This window comes from Cryptotermes secundus, unplaced genomic scaffold (genome assembly GCF_002891405.2).
Source record: "Cryptotermes secundus unplaced genomic scaffold, Csec_1.0 scaffold247, whole genome shotgun sequence".
NCBI lineage: Eukaryota > Metazoa > Arthropoda > Insecta > Blattodea > Kalotermitidae > Cryptotermes > Cryptotermes secundus.
In genome coordinates, this window is record NW_019740656.1 from 2,217,835 (window position 1) to 2,236,141 (window position 18,307).

The 18,307-nt window shown below is 43.2% G+C and overlaps 1 protein-coding gene across 24 annotated transcripts in view; it reads right to left on the bottom strand.

The window, feature by feature from the left end:
- The window catches only part of LOC111872382 (collagen alpha-1(XVIII) chain), a 378,674-nt gene that overhangs the window by 119,807 nt on the left and 240,560 nt on the right, over nucleotides 1–18,307 (bottom strand). For 8 of the 24 annotated variants that reach the window (XM_023866208.2, XM_023866202.2, XM_023866207.2 and 5 more), the window contains exon 4: nucleotides 16,699–16,770. The exons of 3 other annotated variants lie outside the window; for them this stretch is intronic. In XM_023866208.2, the coding sequence (XP_023721976.1) occupies nucleotides 16,699–16,770 (72 nt within the window). Of the gene's footprint in view, nucleotides 1–16,698; nucleotides 17,386–18,307 lie in introns of all 24 variants that reach the window. 13 more of the 24 variants (XM_033754676.1, XM_033754675.1, XM_023866211.2 and 10 more) reach the window with 6 other exon arrangements.

Below are 18,307 nucleotides of genomic sequence, written 5' to 3' on the forward strand. Positions count from 1 at the left end.
AATGCGTCCGTTGTAACGAACGTCGTCACGTCCGTTGTAGAAATAAACAAGAGAGGCGAATGCTACGCTTTCTTCTGGCTCCATTGCAGACAAAAAAAAACTACGCACCGCATTCTGCAACTGTGTAGTGTCCTCAGCAAAGTCCATCATGAAGTACGTTCGTTACAACGGACGCATTTTGTGCACTCGTGTGGCCCCAGCCTAAAGGAGCAATACAGACTGAGGGTGTTTGAGAACAGAGTGCTGAAGAGAATATTTGGACCGAAGAGAGACGAAGTGACAGGAGGTTGGAGAAAACTGCATAACGAGGAGCTTCATAACTTGTACTCTTCTCCAAGTATAATTAGAATGATCAAGTCAAGGAGGATGAGATGGGCAGGGTATGTAGCATGAATGGGGGCAATGAGGAATGCATATAGGATATTGGTGGGAAAGCCAGAAGGAAAGACACAACTAGGAAGATCTAGACGTGGGTGGGAGGATAATATTAAGATGAATCTTATATGGCTAGGATGCGACGGAAAGGCTTCGATTTATTTGACTCGGGATTTTGACCAGTGGAAGGCTCTTGCGAATATGGTAATGAACGTCTGGGTTCCACAGAATGCTGTGGAATTCTTGACGGCTTCTCGAGAAAGGCTCAGCTATATGGAGTTGTAGTTAGTTGATACTATAAACAACCAACACTAGTGGGAAACACAACACACTGGAATATGAGAGGTGGCAGCTACGAATCAAACTTGATGTTTCTAGTGATTTTCCTCAGTTCCTCCATGTAATCACAGGAATAACAATTAATATTAGCTGCAGAACACTTCCTTCCATATCTCTTCCACTTATTTACCCACTGATCATCCTAATAATTCACACCGTACAGCCTGGGCTACTAAGAGAATTGTTGACTAACTCCATGGAGCAAAGGCCACCTTGAGAAAGTGGTAGTCAAGAAATTTTCGTCTTTCATGGACTCAGAAGTCACTGCCATGTTCACAACAGCTCATTACTGGATCCTGTCCTAAGCCAGTTGAATCCAGGCAATAGACTGACACAAGAACCAGATGTCATGAAGTATTATGTGCAGAAAGTGAACAGGACTGTGAAATGAAGAAAGCAGTCTTCTGGGATTTGGCACCGTGTATATGTGGTGTTAACCGACGTTTCGGAGGAACGTATCGCCTCCATATTCATGGTAGAAGGAAAAATATAAGAAATCCGCAAGCGAAGAGACCGTGAGAACCGGTAAGAGCAGACTCAAAGAGCCTCAAATCTTACACAGGACTGTGAAACTTCAACACTTATAAGCCAAACAAGATTTGAAAACAAACACTATCTTCTGTGTTGCTACGGTAACGTATAATTTTCATTTCTAGAAAAGCCGTTACCTGAAACTGTCAAGGGATGGTAGAACAGTTCATTGCCGTTGACATAATCCCTTCCAAAATTTGTTTAGAATGAAAAATGTGTTACTGAGATGAATCGTTCGTGATTTGAAAAATGTAAACAATAAAAAATTCAGCATAATTTACACTCTGAAGCCTGAAGAACAGGTAAATAATGTTTTTGTATAGTGTATTCAGAGTGACAAATCGACTGAGTAGCGTTAAATAAGCAACGCTCCCAAACGACTCAAATCCTTATTGCATTTCTTACAAAGGAGCACATGACCCTTGACCACTCAAGAAAATTTCTCAGCAAAGTCACAACAGAAGTTAGAAAAGATTATTCTCCATTCCAATAAATCTGAAACTCCTATTTACAGTGCTCACGCTCTTCCACTATATTTTCAAGGAGGAGAAAGGTATAAACTAATCATAATTTATGATAAACTATACGAACTAAGGCATGTCAGGTGATAAAACTAACACAACCCGCAAACAATCCCCCCTTCTTCAACATGTCAAACAGAAAGTTGAAAAATGGGGCTTTTGTATTACATTTACACTGTTACATACAGTCCATCTATCTACAGTTGGCCCTTCGCAACAGAACGCGCAATGGATTCCTGCGGGTCCACAAACTGACAAGGGAATTGTGGGACGAGTACGGGTTACTACAGGACTTCACAGTACTTCGCTCTCCCCTTCTCTAACACAGCCATACTTCTGCTCATGCGCACATGAGAGGCCACGTCAAAAAATCTGTAATGTACACGAAAAACTTTTCCACAACGGGAGGGCACGGAAACTGCAGGGCTTCATCTCTCGCCCACTCCTGGAGAAACAAACACTTGCTCATGTAGAATTCAGAGTGGGGAACTTCCTCCACTTTATGAGCTTCACAAGTAGATACCTGCCTCAAAAGGAACTTACGCAAGGAATACAAAACACAGTAACTGCATGAATTCATGCCCCCCCCCCTCAGAACGTTCCTTCGCATTGGTTTCAACATTACTTAAGGAATATATATGAACTTCAGAAATTATTTTGCGTCAACGGAGATGTCAGGTAAAATTTTAATTTTGCCTGAGCATCAAACCGAAGAACTTAGTTTTGGCATCTTGGTGTGCCAATCGAATGTGGCCACAGAAGTTTTCCTCGGTTCCTATTCGAAAATGCTGGAATGTCTAAGTCACTGGAGCTGAGTTCTTCTTAAGAAGCCGCTAGTCGCTCAGCTACTCAAAAATCTCCAAAAAAAACTTTCTGGAACTTCAGGGTTTATTTGCCATGTTCACAAGGGCCCCTCACTGTTCCCTATCCTAAGCCAGATGAATCCAATGCGTTCCATTCCATCCTATTACTCTAAGATCAACGTTAATATTATCCTCCACTTACGTATAAGTCTTTGTAATGAACTCTTTCCTTTTCTCCTTCCCACGAAGACTCTATACGCAGTTATCTTCTATCCCATACGTGCTACATACCCTGCCAATCGTATTTATCTGCACGTTAATAAGTTATAATTAGTCTACGCAGGCTAGCAATATAGTTAGTAAGGCCAAATACATCAGTAACCCTGACCTCAAAAGATGGGTGAATAGTTTATGGCACTTTGAAGGGAAATTTGCGTAACCTGTTTCAATTCCCTCGAGTGGAGTGATTGTGGAGTGCCATGTAAAGACCTCAGGATAGCAGATATCTCGGATGAATTCGGAACTGGAAATATCACGAATTAATAAGCGTACTAACGTTCGGTTGCTCTGTGTATCACAGTGGCTATATCCTGAAGATGGCTACTGAAATTCACATCGAAATGTTGGAACATCTTCAACGTTTGACGCTACTAAATTTCAACAGCCTAAGCCATACTTCAGCAGCAAACTCCGTGGCCTGTTGTCCGCAAGCGAACTATACCGACAGAGCGACCGCCGCTTGTGGGCCAAGTTAGTGCCAACTTTTGCGGATAGAGGGTGTCACGTGGTCAGCGCAACAGATCCCCACGGCCGTTAGTCTCGGTTTTCTAGAACACAGCCGCTCCTCAATTATCCTCACGAGGCTGAGTGGACCCCGTTTAGACCCACTGCTTCTCAGAAAACTATGAACAAGATATCTAAGAGAAAACCGTCGGCCTTTTGTGACGGGACGGGACTGACAAGCAAGCAAACACGGTATGTGCTGCATCATTCAACACTCATTCACTGCCGCAAGAAGCATTTTCGTGTTTTCGCCTCAGTGCATTTAAGACCGCTTCGAAGGAAGTCTTAACAAATATATAAGGATCATCTACACATATCCTACTGTGATTTATGCAAACAATTACTGTAAGAAACCTCTTACAAATATTTTATAATCATCCCCGAAAGAAAGGAGACAAGAAAGTGTGTAAATAAATTACTTACTGCGTTCTTCTTATACCTTCTGGTGTCGAGTTTTTTCTATCATTTTACTGACGGTACGACTCCCTGGACGAGTGATCAGCTCGCCGCAAGGCCTCTTCCTAAACACAGGATAGCACAAACAGTATAAACACATACATATACCAAACATCCATGCCTTGAGAGGGATTCGAGCCCACGATCCCGGTTTCCGAGCGAGCGAAGAGAGTTCATGCCTCAGACCGCTGGGCTACCGTGACCGGCGTGTAAATACACTCACAAATACTCAGTGCCCATGTATCCACAAGCCCCGACACTTTCTCTCGCATTCCTGGTGCCCCCGATAAGAGCGTGGCCTGGCCACCGCAGGTGCTGGGATTTTCAGGATTTTCCTTAGTCCCTACAGGGAAATTTGGGAATAGTAACTTAAATTAACCTTCAAAAGTTTTGTTCCAAGTCTGTTACTATTCATTAATCACCAATCATCCTAATATCCAACGTCATATATCTGATATGGCAACGTCGATGTATTAACCATAAATAAATAAACAAATAAATAAATGAGCAAATAATATATTTTAGGAAATGCGCTTATTTACTTGTGAGTTGTTTAATATATGTTTCAAATAAGAACATTTGAATTAGATTTATTCCGCAGGGTTGATGCATCTCTCGTGATCTTTTCCACCTATGTACGTCGTATATATATGAAAACCCCGTCCATCCATGGTTTCTCCAACGCGGATTCGATCATATGAGGGAAAGCAGAAGCAAATGATTATTTGCCAAACACGAAAAATTCGATTCAACACTTACAGAGCGTAGCTGCAAATAACTGTTGCGATATCGCTAATTCACACATTGCAGTTCACTACAGCACGCACTAAATCACCTCAGTCTGCTGTATCTTCACCGGCCATCGCCAGGTAACGGTTTACAACGCAGTAGCTCCCTCGATTCTCGTGTTCAGATCCTTACTGGCCCGCCACTGTCTCACAATTACGCCTACACTTCTGCCTTCTCAAGATTCCCTCGTAATGGAACCTACACAAGTTTATATAGATTTGGCACGGATCGCACAGAAAACACCGCTTCTAACAGTTATTCTATTGTTGCGCGCCTGTCTCTTGTGGCCATTACCTGGTAAGGACCGCTGTTTACAGAACCATTACCTAGCAATGATTTTCTCTCCTAGCTTCACAGTTCTTGCCTGGAGCAAATACGCCACAATATTGTCGTGTGAATGAGTGACAGATCGAAACCTGATTCAGGATGAAGTTATGAGGAGACTGAACTCGGGTAATGCTTGCTACTTATTCACTCCAGAACTTTTGTCTTCTCGTCTGCTGTCCAAAAACATAAAAATTAGAATATACAAAACTATAGTTTCGCCTGTGGTTCTGTATGGGTGGGAAACTTGGTCTCTGACATTAAGGGAGGAACATAGACTGAGGGTGTTTGAGAACAGGATGCTGAGGAGAATATTTGGACCGAAGAGAGATGAAGTGACACAAGGTTGGAGAAAACTGCATAATGAGGAGCTTCATAACTTGTACTCTTCTCCAAGTATAATTAGAATGATCAAGTCAAGGAAGATAAGGTGGTCAGGGCATGTAGCACGAATGAGGGAGACGAGGAATGCATATAGGATATTGGTGGGAAAGCCAGAAGGAAAGAGACCACTGGGAAGACTAAGGTGTAGGTGGGTGGACAATATTAAAATGGATCTTAGAGAGATAGAATGGGATGGTATGGATTGGATTGATGTGGCTTAGGATAGGGACCAGTGGAGGGCTCTTGTGAACACGGTAATGAACCTTCGGGTTCCATAAAATGCTGGGAAATTTCTCAGTAGCTGCAGAATTGGCGGCTCCTCCAGAAGGGCTCGGCTCCATGAGTAAGTAACTACAGACAACTGTTATACTTACAATCACACGAGTCTCGCTGAATGACACACTCCCAATGTCGATGTACTACAGCACATGTGACGTCACACACTAAGCCTTGTTGAACTCGGCGCTAGCTGGGGCTGAGTGATCAGCTTCGAGCCCCGGCCGCTTTATCCCCGCAGAAAGAGCCTCGGAACCAATTGGATAGGAGGTTGGGTGGAGCTCAGTTGTCTGGACGACGTGGAGAGGAAAGTCGAGCCTTTACTGGGATTCAAACTCTGATCCCTCTGCTGTCCTGTACATAGCCAGTTGCTATACCGACTGAGATATTGGAGCTCCTTATTACGAAGATAACACGTGATAATGCGTCAGCTTACGAATAACAATGACAGCAAGGGACATGTAAAGAACAGATTCCTGGCCCTGATCAGACAGCAGAACCGGCGTATAAATTCAACTGGGGCCTTGTTAGAAGGAGCAGATAAAGACGTTACGGGACGGGCAGTAAAACTTCAACCTGAACCTGTAACCGGGAGTTCGATGAAGCCGAGATAAGGGGCAAATTGAAAGTAAGAGAAAATCCCATCAGTCGAGAGCAGAATTCTGGCAATGTTTACTACCGTTCACTTTAGAAACTTGTGTCTTCTCGCTTACTGCCTCGGAAATCTATAACTTTGCCTGCGGTTTTGTACTGGTACGAAACCTGCTCTCTGATATTTGGGGAGGAACGTGGACGTGAGCGGTGCGAGAAAAAGGCACTGAGGAGAATATTCGGACCGAGGATAGAAGAAGTGACGGGAGCCTGGAGAAAACTGCGTAATGAGGAGCTGCGTAACTTCGCCAAGTATATTTAGAACAGCCACTCAAGAAGTATGAGATGGGCAGAGCATGTAGCACGCATGTGGGAGATGACTTAATATAGAGGTGGGGAAAACAGAAAGAGATCCCGTATGTGGTAAGATAATATTGAAATGGATCTTGGAGCGACAGGATGGGATGGTATGGACTGGATTGATCTGGCTGAGGATAAGGGCTGGTGGAGGGCTCTTGTGAAGACGGCAATGAACCTTCGGTTTCCTTCATACTGTGAAATTTTTGAGAAGCTGAACGACTAGTGGATTATCAAGAAGGACTAAGCTCCATGCAGTTATCTGTGAAGACATCCTAACAACTTTATTTGACCTACTGGTAACCACAAGGTTTTTAGGGGTTAAGATACTGAGCTTAAAGAAATATCCATAAGGGTGTTACCAATTCCCTGTTATGAAAAATTAATTGTTCAACTGTCAACGAATAAAAACTGTCATACAGCTTCAGCAAACTGAACAGAAAGTTAGCAGCAATTCGTTGGAAAAATGACAGCAAGTCACAGATGACAACATTAAAATATCCTACTGCAAAATAAGGCAAAGCTACTGTATTTTAAGATAACTGGTTTACAAAATACCTAACTCCGTGGAGCAGTCTGCTTTCGAGAAGCTGACAGTGCAAATAAAATTCGTTCTTATAGAACTCGAGAAGGTCCAACATTGTTTTCGCGGTATTCCATCAGTGGGTTCCAGCATCAGTCCCTGAATTCAAAAACCCATTCGTGTTCTCGTCCAGGTACTGTAACAAACTGCGCACGCCTCTTCCATCTCTACTGTGCTTGCTACATGCCTAACCCACCGATCACAGTGGCCGCGCGGTCTTGGGCATGAACCGTCTTCATCCACTCGAAAACTGGGGCCGTGGGTCCGAATCCCACTCGAGGCATGGATGTCAGTGTGCGTTTATTCTGTTTCTGTTGTTCTGTGTGTAGGCTGTGCCTTGCGACGGGCTGATCCCTCGTCCAAGGAGTCCTACCGTGTCGCTAAGATCCACAAGGGCTGTAGAGACATAAAAAAGTAAGAAAAAACACGTCTAACAATTGCATTCTCCCTGGTTCGAGTCCCTTAATTAATCTGTAGATTGGATTCGAATGGCTACGGACAGATACAAGTGCTGGGCTTTTGTGAGCGTGGTAATGAAACTTCGGGGTCCGTGAAGAGCGGAGAATTTCTGAATCAACTGAGTGATTGTTGGCTCCTCTGAATTGGTCAGTGACCAATTTCTCGGCAAACGCCATGACACCTTTGTTTATTCATGTAACAGGCGTACACTGTAGATTCAGTGACTACCGAGATGAAATTCTACGTAAGTCAGTGTCCTGTGTTGTGCAAGCACAAGGACTTGCTTCCTTACAGCGCTGAGGCTAGCAATGCGTGGAGCCATACCACCGATTGCCGTCCATCTTAATGGCACGGGGCTTTATTACAGTTCAAATTTACCTTTACGTTCTGGCGCACTTCCAATGCAAAATCAAAAACATAAAACTCTTATTTATAGAATTTTCAATGGTGCGTTTTAATTTTTAAGTGTGTCCTATTGCTTTGCAAAACCATGTAGTTTTCTGGGCTCAAACCGTCGTTTCGGAGGAACATGCTGCCTTCAGCTTCAGGAATAAAGTGTGTAGATTAAAGAACAAACTTGGCTATATACGTAAGATAAATTTTTCCGTAACAAGATATATATATCGTCATGGAAAAATTTATTTTACTCATATAAAGTTTTAGATATGAATATACGTTGAAATCTTTCCTGCGCTGATAAGGTAATCATGAAATATTCTATTCCTCTTAATACCTTAGTTTGGCCACGCCATAGCTCAAGCGGTTAGTCCCTGGCTTCCCACCGCGGAGGCCCGGGTTCGATCCCGGGTCTGGTCAAGTGGGATTTGTGGTGGACAAAGTGGCGCTGGGGTAGATTTTCTCCGAGTACTTCGGTTTCCCCTGCCAATCTTCATTCCACCAAATTCTCCATCATCATAATCAACCGGGGCAGGTACAATAGACTAATCAGTGGCCGCCGTGCCGAATGGACCCAACTAGACTCCACCCCCCACTATGAAAATTAAAAAAAAAAACCTTAGTTGGACACACCTGAGGATCGCCAAAAGGTAAGAATGGTAAAACGCTATCCTTGTAACAGGCCGTGGAGGTCCATAGTGTTGAGACGTCGAGGCTCCCACATTTTATAGACGATTGGTTTACAGATGGCTTTGAGGTTGTCAGCCTTACGCGGCGGACGCCCTTTACCCCCAAGAATATTCCTGATAGTCATTTCTGTTCGAGGCTGAGTCGAACCCAGGGTTATATTGAGGCTGGAATGTTTAGGTCATTTAAAAAATTCAAATTACCTTATCGGGAATCGAACCCGCGACCTTCAAACTTGTAATATAGAGATCTGTCTTGTCGGAAGTGACGCCATGAAGTCCGGTGAAGTCAACAGACGTTTCGGAGAAAAATATTGCCTCTAACTTCGAGGTTGAAGAATGCGCCAAACATGATACTAGCATCAAGCAGGCAACAAGCAGGGACCTGCAACGTTTATTATCCTGAAGACGAGGGCGATATGTTCCTCCGAAAATGTGTGGTTCATTTTCACCGGACACTAAGGCGTTATATCCCAGAAGACAACTGTTCATAATCAGCGAGCTGAATACATGAACATTATGATAATACGTGGGCTGCCCCATACCAACTTCGCTTTAGGAACTCCTGATGTGATCGTGTAACGGGTTCGTCCCCCTTCCGTAATGAAAGAGACGATTTTAACGAGATTAAAGGTTGCACTTTTTTGTGGCCCTCGGTTACATGGGCGCGGGGCTCCCCGCCGCGAGCGACAGACGCCGCGCCTCCACCTGCTACATAACCTGTTGAGTTGCCATTTCAGCCGTCAGTGAAGCCCCAGTAACCGACATGACAAGTCACAGTACTGCTGCAGCTGATGGCGAGAATTCAGCGGGAAGCCCCTACCCTTTGTTATATTAGCTTCGTGCTGTTTACTTCGCCTGAAGTTCTCCCGTGTTTCTTTCGAGTTCTGCATGAGATCCAAGTATACGTCGAGGCCGACGTTTAACGCCGTCTCCCACGAATAACACCCAAAAATAGACAACCGTATACCAAATCCTCTATATCCACAGAATAGACAGAATGAACTTAAAAAAAAAAAAAAGCTCACCTGTTCGTGATACACTATGTAACTTACACTCTTACAGGGCCGCGCCAAAGCTCAAACGGTTAGTCGCTGGCTTCCCACCGCGGCGGCCCGAGTTCGATCCCGGGTCTGGTCAAGTGGGATTTGTGGTGGACAAAGTGGCGCTGGGGCAGGTTTCCTCCGAGTACTTCGGTTTCCCCTGCCAATCTTCATTCCACCAATTGCTCCACAATCAACCTCACCTATCATCGGGGGCTGGTACAATAGGCCAGAAGTGGCCGCAGTACAAGGGACTTAGTCCCACGCCACTAGTAATAAAAAAAATACACTCTTACAGTGTGTTAACCTGAAACAATTCGTTGTAGCGGAAACCCAAAATTCCCAATTTTAGATCGCTTATCTTATCTCTATTTACTGATATAAATACAACCCTTTACATTAGTGTATATGCTATTGTTAATGAACAATTAAAAAGTATGTACTCTGCATTCCAAGCCATTCACCTGCTCTGAAGATGGAAGCGATACGTTCCTCCGAAACGTCGGCCAAAACGAAGAATACACGGCGCCTAAACCCAGAAGACGACTTTCTTCAATTAAAAAGTAATTCGTAAAAGATAAAGTTGTCCCTCGTAAAGGCAAGGTTAACAGGCCGTGAAGTCCCATAGGGTTGTGAGACGTCGAGACTCCCACATTTTCTCTAGACAATGAGCTCACAGATGGCGGTGAGGTTGTCAGCCTTACGCGCCGGCCAGCCGCCCTTTATCCCTGAGAACATTCCTGGTACACCTTTCTGCTAGAGGCTGAGTAGTCCCCAGGGCCATAGTGCGCCTGGAGGGATTAGGTCAATTAAAAAATACAATGAAAACCTGTCCCTGTGCTTAATTAATTAATTAAGCTCTGTGTCGTGAAGACATATGGGGGCGTGGAGGTATAGCTTCACCATTACTGATCTCAGCACTAGGTAGAAGTAGCCAGCTTGACGTCCCGGCCGCTTTGCCTCCGGGGAAATAGCACCAGGTACTCACTGAATAGGAGTCTGGGTGGGCCCCAGAGCGGGTCTGGATGCTGACCCCTGAAGGGAATCGAACCCCGGCCGTCTAGCGCGTCACTATTCCGACTGCGTATCATAAATTATTACTAACACCAAAACTGTAAGCAAAGAGAAATCAAAATTTTAAAATGAAACTCCCGTTCCGTGCTATTCATTTGGTGATGAACGTTGACAAGACATGTCGAAATCTAATCGCCATAACATTTTAACGCGTAAACTAATAATTCTGACCGGATTTTACGTAAGAAATTATTAAATGCAGCTAAAAGGAATAATTTTTGACAGAACTCGATTCTTTATGTCATGACCTCAGACCTCACATACCCTCCGCCCCACAGGCTGGTAACCACTACTTTATTTCCTCTTAAATAAAAAAAAATCATGGCGCCACTGTATGCGGCCTGCAGCGGAATCGCTGTTGTCTGTCACTGCGTGAGAACTGCCACAGGGAACTGTTCTTTCCTCTGTTCAATTTCCGCCTTTAGCACAATTAAAATAATGCAGTGTTGCTATGGTAACAAAACCTACACGACACATAAAATAGGTCGGGGATAATCATCTCCTGCAGTTGCATTATGACGCAATAATGACCCTAACCAATGGGACAAGGACAAACAGAGCACAGGCCCTACATACATAAATATGGATGCCCTATTTCTAATTCTGTACCTCTCTTTGACCTTGATATTGATTTCCTCCAAAGAGAAACCCAAAGCTCAGAACGTAGGAAAGAACTCCATTGAGTTGAATCCTTACGTGGCTCAGTTTCTCAAGATATTAAAATAAAAAGGTAAATCTGTCCGTGTAACAAGCCGTGGAGGCCCGTAGGGTTGTGAGACGTCGAGGCTCAAACATTTTCTCTAGACAATCAGCTCACGGATGGCGGTGAGATAAGGTAAAGCTATCCCTGTAACAGGCAGTGAAGGCCCACAGGGTTGTCAGACGTCGAGGCTCCCACATTTTCTCTAGACAATCAGCTCACAGATAGTGGTGAGTCTGTCAGGCTTACTCGCTCACAGCAGTAATATTCCTGGTACTCATTTCTGTTAGACGCTGAGTCGACTCCAGGGCCACAGTGCGGTTGGAAGGATTAGGTCAACTGAAAAATCCAACGACCTCATCAGGATTCGAACTCACAACCTTCCGGCGTGTAACATAATGCCTCAAGCAACTACGCTACAGCGTGCCTCCAAATAACCAGAAACGCTGGGGAAAATAACAAAAACCTCAGTCAGAAAAGAAATAAAACGGAGGAAGAAAGATTGTTAGAGAATGACGAGGAGACGGATAAAACGTAAAGAAAGAAAGAGAGATAAGAAGAGAACGAGATACGGACTCTGTAAGGAAGATTGGAGTGATAAGAAATACGAAAAAGAAAACGAAGGGGGTAAGTAAATCATGACAAAAGGAGAGAAAGAAAATAAATGAACAAATATAAACAGAGAGACTGAGGAAGATAGACATAAAGAAAATGATCAAGGATAAAATATAAGAATGGAAAGAAAAATTATGGGTAAAATGGGAAAAAATCAAGGAGGAAACGAGTATAAGAAAGAGGGAAGAAGGGGATTGGAGAGAGAATTAGAAAGATTGTCGAATTAAGAAGGTGAGGAGAAAAAGATAAGAATAGAATGAGAAACAAATGAGAGGAAAGAAAAGACGAAAGGATGATAAAGGGAAATTTAAGAAGAAGAGATTCTGACAAAAATAAAGTAAGAACGGACGGAACGTAAAGAGGGAAGAGAGAGAAAGTTCATTCTTCTTTGCTACATTCTAACAAAACTTTTGCAGAACATCTAAATCCGCTTATGATCCCAGTTTTCTAGAACGTGGGTGTACCGTCGTGAATATTTGTCGGGAACGTTTCAAACAGAGCTACGCTCCTGTCACTGGCTTCGAGGCACAAATCCATTACTTACATCCAAACCTCTCGACTACTTGTGTTCTGATAGCTAACCTGATCGCCCACACACGCATGCGTGGTCTCATGACAGCGATTTAAGGGTGTTAGTTATTTCAAGGGTGCCAACTTACGTCTATAAATACACTAGATGCTCTTATCAGCCAGAACATAGAATTGAACTTCACATGAGAGTCTGACAGAACTAAAGTTGTCTGTGTCTGACTGCATAACATCTTTCCTGCGTGCCTAATTCCTATCCAGTCCTCACAAAATGTTCTTTTCTATCAGACAAAAAGTTTCAAAACTGGTTACGAGTCGAAAGAGTCATCTCAACATAAAACGAAGTTGTTTCAAGGCCGCGCCATAGCTCAAGCGGTTAGTCGCTGGCTTCCCACCGCGGCGACCCAGGTTCGATCCCGGGTCTGGTCAAGTGGGATTTGTGGTGGACAAAGTGGCACTGGGGCAGGTTTTCTCCAAGTACTTCGGTTTCCCCTGCCAATCTTCATTCCACCAACTGCTCCACAATCACCCTCACCAATCATCTGGGGCTGGTACAGTAGGCCAGAAGTGGCCGCAGTACAAGGGACTTAGTCCCACCCCACTAGCAATAAAAAAAAGTTTGTTTTTTTTTGGGTAATTACACAGTGAACGTAAGAAGAGGAATGTCAGATTCAGTACTTACTGAGACGAAAACAGATTCTTCCAGAATAGCACTCGGGATGTGTTCAGTTCGAATCTCGCCCGACACACTTTTACCATGAAGATGGAGGCAGTAAGTCCATCCGAAATGAGTAGTGATCCGACAAATTTTTTATTTCTGACGCGCTAAGAATGATAACCACTTCTGCGCTTTGCACCTCCATACCACGAACCTATCAGCAGAGACTGTTCAGTTGCAGAGTGAATAGGTTACGGACCGGATGATCGAGACACCGGGATTCTATTCGGAGTAGGGGCAATCGATTCTTCTATTCTTCGCAGTGCCTCACCCACCTTGTTACCCATCCCGCGACTCTTCCCCTCCGATGGTAAAGCGGCCGGAACATGAAGCTGAATTATATTCGGTCAGATAGAGTCAGTTCGTCTTGGTGCAAAGACCCTTGAGACCCACAACCAGCATTTCTTTTGTAACTGAACCCTTGCGGCCATACTCCTTACATAACATCCTCTCTGACGAGAGGATGGTTCTGTCGTTTACAATTGCTGATGGCCCTCGTCAGCGCGATCATTCCCACGGACCTCTGGACAATATCTCAAGTTTCGAGACTCCCCCAGTCTGGAGGGCCAGGTCCCTGTATTTATATCCCCCAGGAAACACGTAAGATAAACATACATGGTCTTCAGTGGCGTATTGAGTTCCCTCCGACTTGTGAAAGTTCGGGTCTCACCAGCAGTGTGTGTTCGGTGAATAACTCCCCCCCCCCGGGCACCAAACAAGAAATGTACGAGTGTAAACAAGGCCGCATTTCCGCGATCTTGAAAAGGAACACACACTAAATAATTATCTGAAGATTAATTGACAGTACTAATACATGAACACTTAACATGTCTCTGAACGGAATGGAATTTGAAATTCCCACGGCAGTCACTATGAAGGTGAGTGTTTCATGGCATGTGACTCTGTACAGTGATACATTACTGGCAATTTGCAGGCGAAACCTGAGGTGAACGTAAAACCTGTCGTATTAATACACTTCCCACCACAAATATTAGATGTACCACCCCCGAGAGCAGGGATAGCGACTGGCTAAAGTCTGAACGACGAAGGGGTCGGAGTTCGAGTCCCGGTGGGGGCAAGATTTTCACTTCTCCATGGACCCACCCAGCCTCCTACACAAATAATTAGTACTGCGGGTTCATTCCCAGGGGTAAAGCGGCCGGGGCGTGAAGCTCACCACTCACATCTAACTAGTGTCGAGGTCAAGAAAATGTGGATCTATACATCCACTCACCCATACGTCTTCATGGCGTAGTGCTTAATTCGTTAAGCACAGGGACAACTTTATCTTGTACCTCGAGACTGAATGGGATGCTACACGGCCAGAAGTCGACGGATAACCACCGGAGCCATGTCACTGGCAACGTAATCCCTTGCTTCGGCTACAGAACAAAACCTTGTCGGGCGGAGGGCGTCTTTTAAAATCCTTGGTTTTTCCAGGAACTAACTGATTTTAAATCATTTTCTGCATAACGGATAAACTTTTGCGTAGACTTCTATTCGAAAGGCAAAAAGAATCTTCTTTAAAGCATAAGAATAGCAGGAATTGTCTGTAGTCCATTTGCAGTTGTCAGTAGAGCTACCATGAGGCATCACTATTTGGGTCCAACATGAACAGCTTGTCTTGGTATTTTGCCAGTTAGAAGATGCGATGATTGTTCTATTATGAAGCTTGAATTTCTTATAGTCAATAATTCAGTCCGTACCTCACAGGAAACACATTACGTCTCCGCTACAAAGCCCAACCGGTTAATGCTGTTTAGGGAAACAGTCGCTGTTTATTGTGACAACCATATGGAACACACAAATACACTCTGTTGGCAGAAAACTCAGTCCGTACCTCACAGGAAACACATTACGTCTCCGCTACAAAGCCCAACCGGTTAATGCTGTTTAGGGAAACAGTCGCTGTTTATTGTGACAACCATACGGAACACACAAATACACTCTTTGGGCAGAAAACCCAGTCCGTACCTCACAGGAAACACATTACGTCTCCGCTACAAAGCCCAACCGGTTAATGCTGTTTAGGGAAACAGTCGCTTGCTACTTATTTTATGACTCAAACGAAACAAGAAACTGCGAATAGAATGCAAAGGATTTTAATCCCAAAGCAGGCGGTACGCATAGAACCCAACGTACCGAAAAGGATTAAGAATGTGTTGCAGAGAAAGAAGTTCTGGTTCACAATTAAGCAGACTTCCCCAGCTCTGCTTCTGGTAGTGCAAGCTGTTAGCACTGATAAAGGAGTGTTATAACGGCCAAGAGCAAAAGAAGGCACTCATTCGAGTTTAAGTACACACATTAATATGCAATGAAGAGACGCGCTGGCTGAATGAACAGTAACTCGTATGTACAATCTCCATTTACAAGAGAGTCAAATCTGGACTTTGATTTTGTACCTAGTTTAACAACACTCATAAGAAATTGGACAACACAAAATAAAATGTCACGAGATCACAAAACAGAGTCTAGACTCATACAAAAGGTCTCAGAATTAAGTGTAACAAATGTGGGTGCTTACACATCACAGTGTGGCTTCAAGTCGGTGTTGCCAGCCGTTGAAGTTTATTTGTAAACACAAAACCCAAAGCATATTTCAAATTTGTCTCCAACAGTGAGCCCAAAATGTTAGGCTTTAGATCTGGTGGTCTAAAAGGTAAGGGCTTCGGTTCTACAAGAGCCTCAACGCAGTCAAATATAAGTGATAAATGTTGTGTTTCTTTAATCTTTCATCCTTCATATGTTTCGGTCGGAGCGAACATCTTCAGGGCATTATCAATACATTCGGAAACTACTATTGCAATGTCATCAATAAAAAATATTATCCTTTAACAATTACTGCGAAGTGCATGAATTTGTTAAAGCATTTATAAATTATTATAATTTGTCTATTTAAAAATATGGTTTAAGAAACGTTTTATTAAAATCTAGAACCAGTTTGGTTCCTGTCTTTTATAATTCTTCCTCTTATACTATTACAGTTTGGGGGGCCAGAATGAACCAAGTCAGACTTCGGTTCTGTTTTTTAAAAATACTGGGGTTTCTGGTTTCGTTACGACTCTGGATTCCGTTTTTTATAATTTATAGGCTTTTATGTACGTATTTAAACGAATCAATAAGTAAATTCTTTCTGTAGTTAGGTTTTGGGTTTAAAATAAACTTGTTAGGTTGGCAACGGTAATGTGGAAGGCAAGATGGCTGTAAATTTTGAAGTTACCTGGGCTATCCGTTAATACGGACATAACAAAACGCATAAGAAACCAAATAACATAAGACTCTGAACACAAAACAAAGCCTAGAATTACACAAAAGTCACAGAATTAACTTAATTACAGCACAACATTAATATAAGTTTTGCTCTTACCTGGAACGCGTTGTCGCACTGAACCTCCGCAAGGTACGGGGTTCCATACACCTTCAGTTCTTGCAACGCCCCCTTCAATGCAAACAGGATGAAATAAGAACATAGTACTCCAGAGAGTGTAGGGCAAACTGCCCCTGGAACCGGCATTGGGGATGTTACCCTCTTCGATCACTGTCTAATGTGAAAAACGTATTCTGTCTTCAAACAAACCACAGTGATAGAAGAAAAGTCAATTACTGTTTCTAATACTGGCAGTCCTGCAAATGTCATGGCGACAAACACCGACGGATCATATGGTTCCCAGGTTATAAAGGTCTCAGTTTAGCACAGCACACCAACTGATGTTCATGCATCTGTGAGAATTTCCGTTATTAGTTGCTTGAAAGCTAAGCTGAAGGCATACAAGGAAATCAGATTCCTATATCCTTGATTTATCATTGTCTGACGTTCACAACGTTCTCTGATGCTAGCAGATACACAGGCATAATCAGTTACTAAAGATCAGGAGCTCCAAGTACGCATAATTCAATCATAACGTTCAATATTAAACACATAACACAGGTTTCAAGCTCTAAACAAGCATATTTCACGAGAATGGCGACACATGACGACAGAGAGACCTTGTATTGTTGGCAGATTCCCCCCTACCGGCAGGATTAACACTACGTCAATCGGCGCACTGTGTTACTGTAATATAAAATTATGTATTTTTCATTTTACTGTGTAGACAGAAATTTCTTCCTACAAGAAATTTTTATTCTGTGAAACTAGGAACCCTGACTTCTCAGATCATAACTAAGAATCAAAATGGACCTCTGCCAAAATGTAAGAAGTGTGAACAGCATCCGTAAATACGATCAGTACTTAAAATGTACGGAAAATTAATTGATTTTGCCTGATACGGAACGGCAAAACATTGATAAAATTTCCATATTCTGTCAACTTGAACAAGGAATTTACTTCAAATTTCACTAAAAATTAACTAATTACCGAAGTCAGCAACTACCATCGTAACTAAACGTAACAAAGAGTCCTTCTTGAGAAGCTGCCTGTTATGCAACCCAAAGATTCAGTACTATGTTCAAAAGAACACACCAATGACCCCTATCCTGAGCCAACTGGATACAATCAATACCTTCGTTCTACATTTCTTTAAGATCCGATTTAATATTATTCCCCAATATAAGACCAAGTGGCGCCTTCTCCCACGTTACATTCAGAATATAAAGAAACAACCATCTAATGCATTCACACATAAAAGAAGTTTTAGAATCAACATTTCATCATGTTAAAGTGGAGAGTCTAATTAATTCTTGCTGACTAAAAAATATTAATCTGTCTCTCTTTCTCTCTCTCTCGCTCACACACACACATACACACACAAAGTTCTCAATTCGGTTTAAGTCCAGAGCATAACTACTACGATTATTAACCCGACAAAAACCTCTTTCTATAGAGCTGATTCGGAGCCTCTAATCCAATGGGTACCAGGGGCGCTTTCCCCGGGGATAAAGCGGCAGGGGCGTGAAGCTAACCATTCACCTCTATTCAGTGCCGGGGTCCAAGAATGGTGGAGCTATACCCTCACTCCCTCGTACGCCTTCATGGT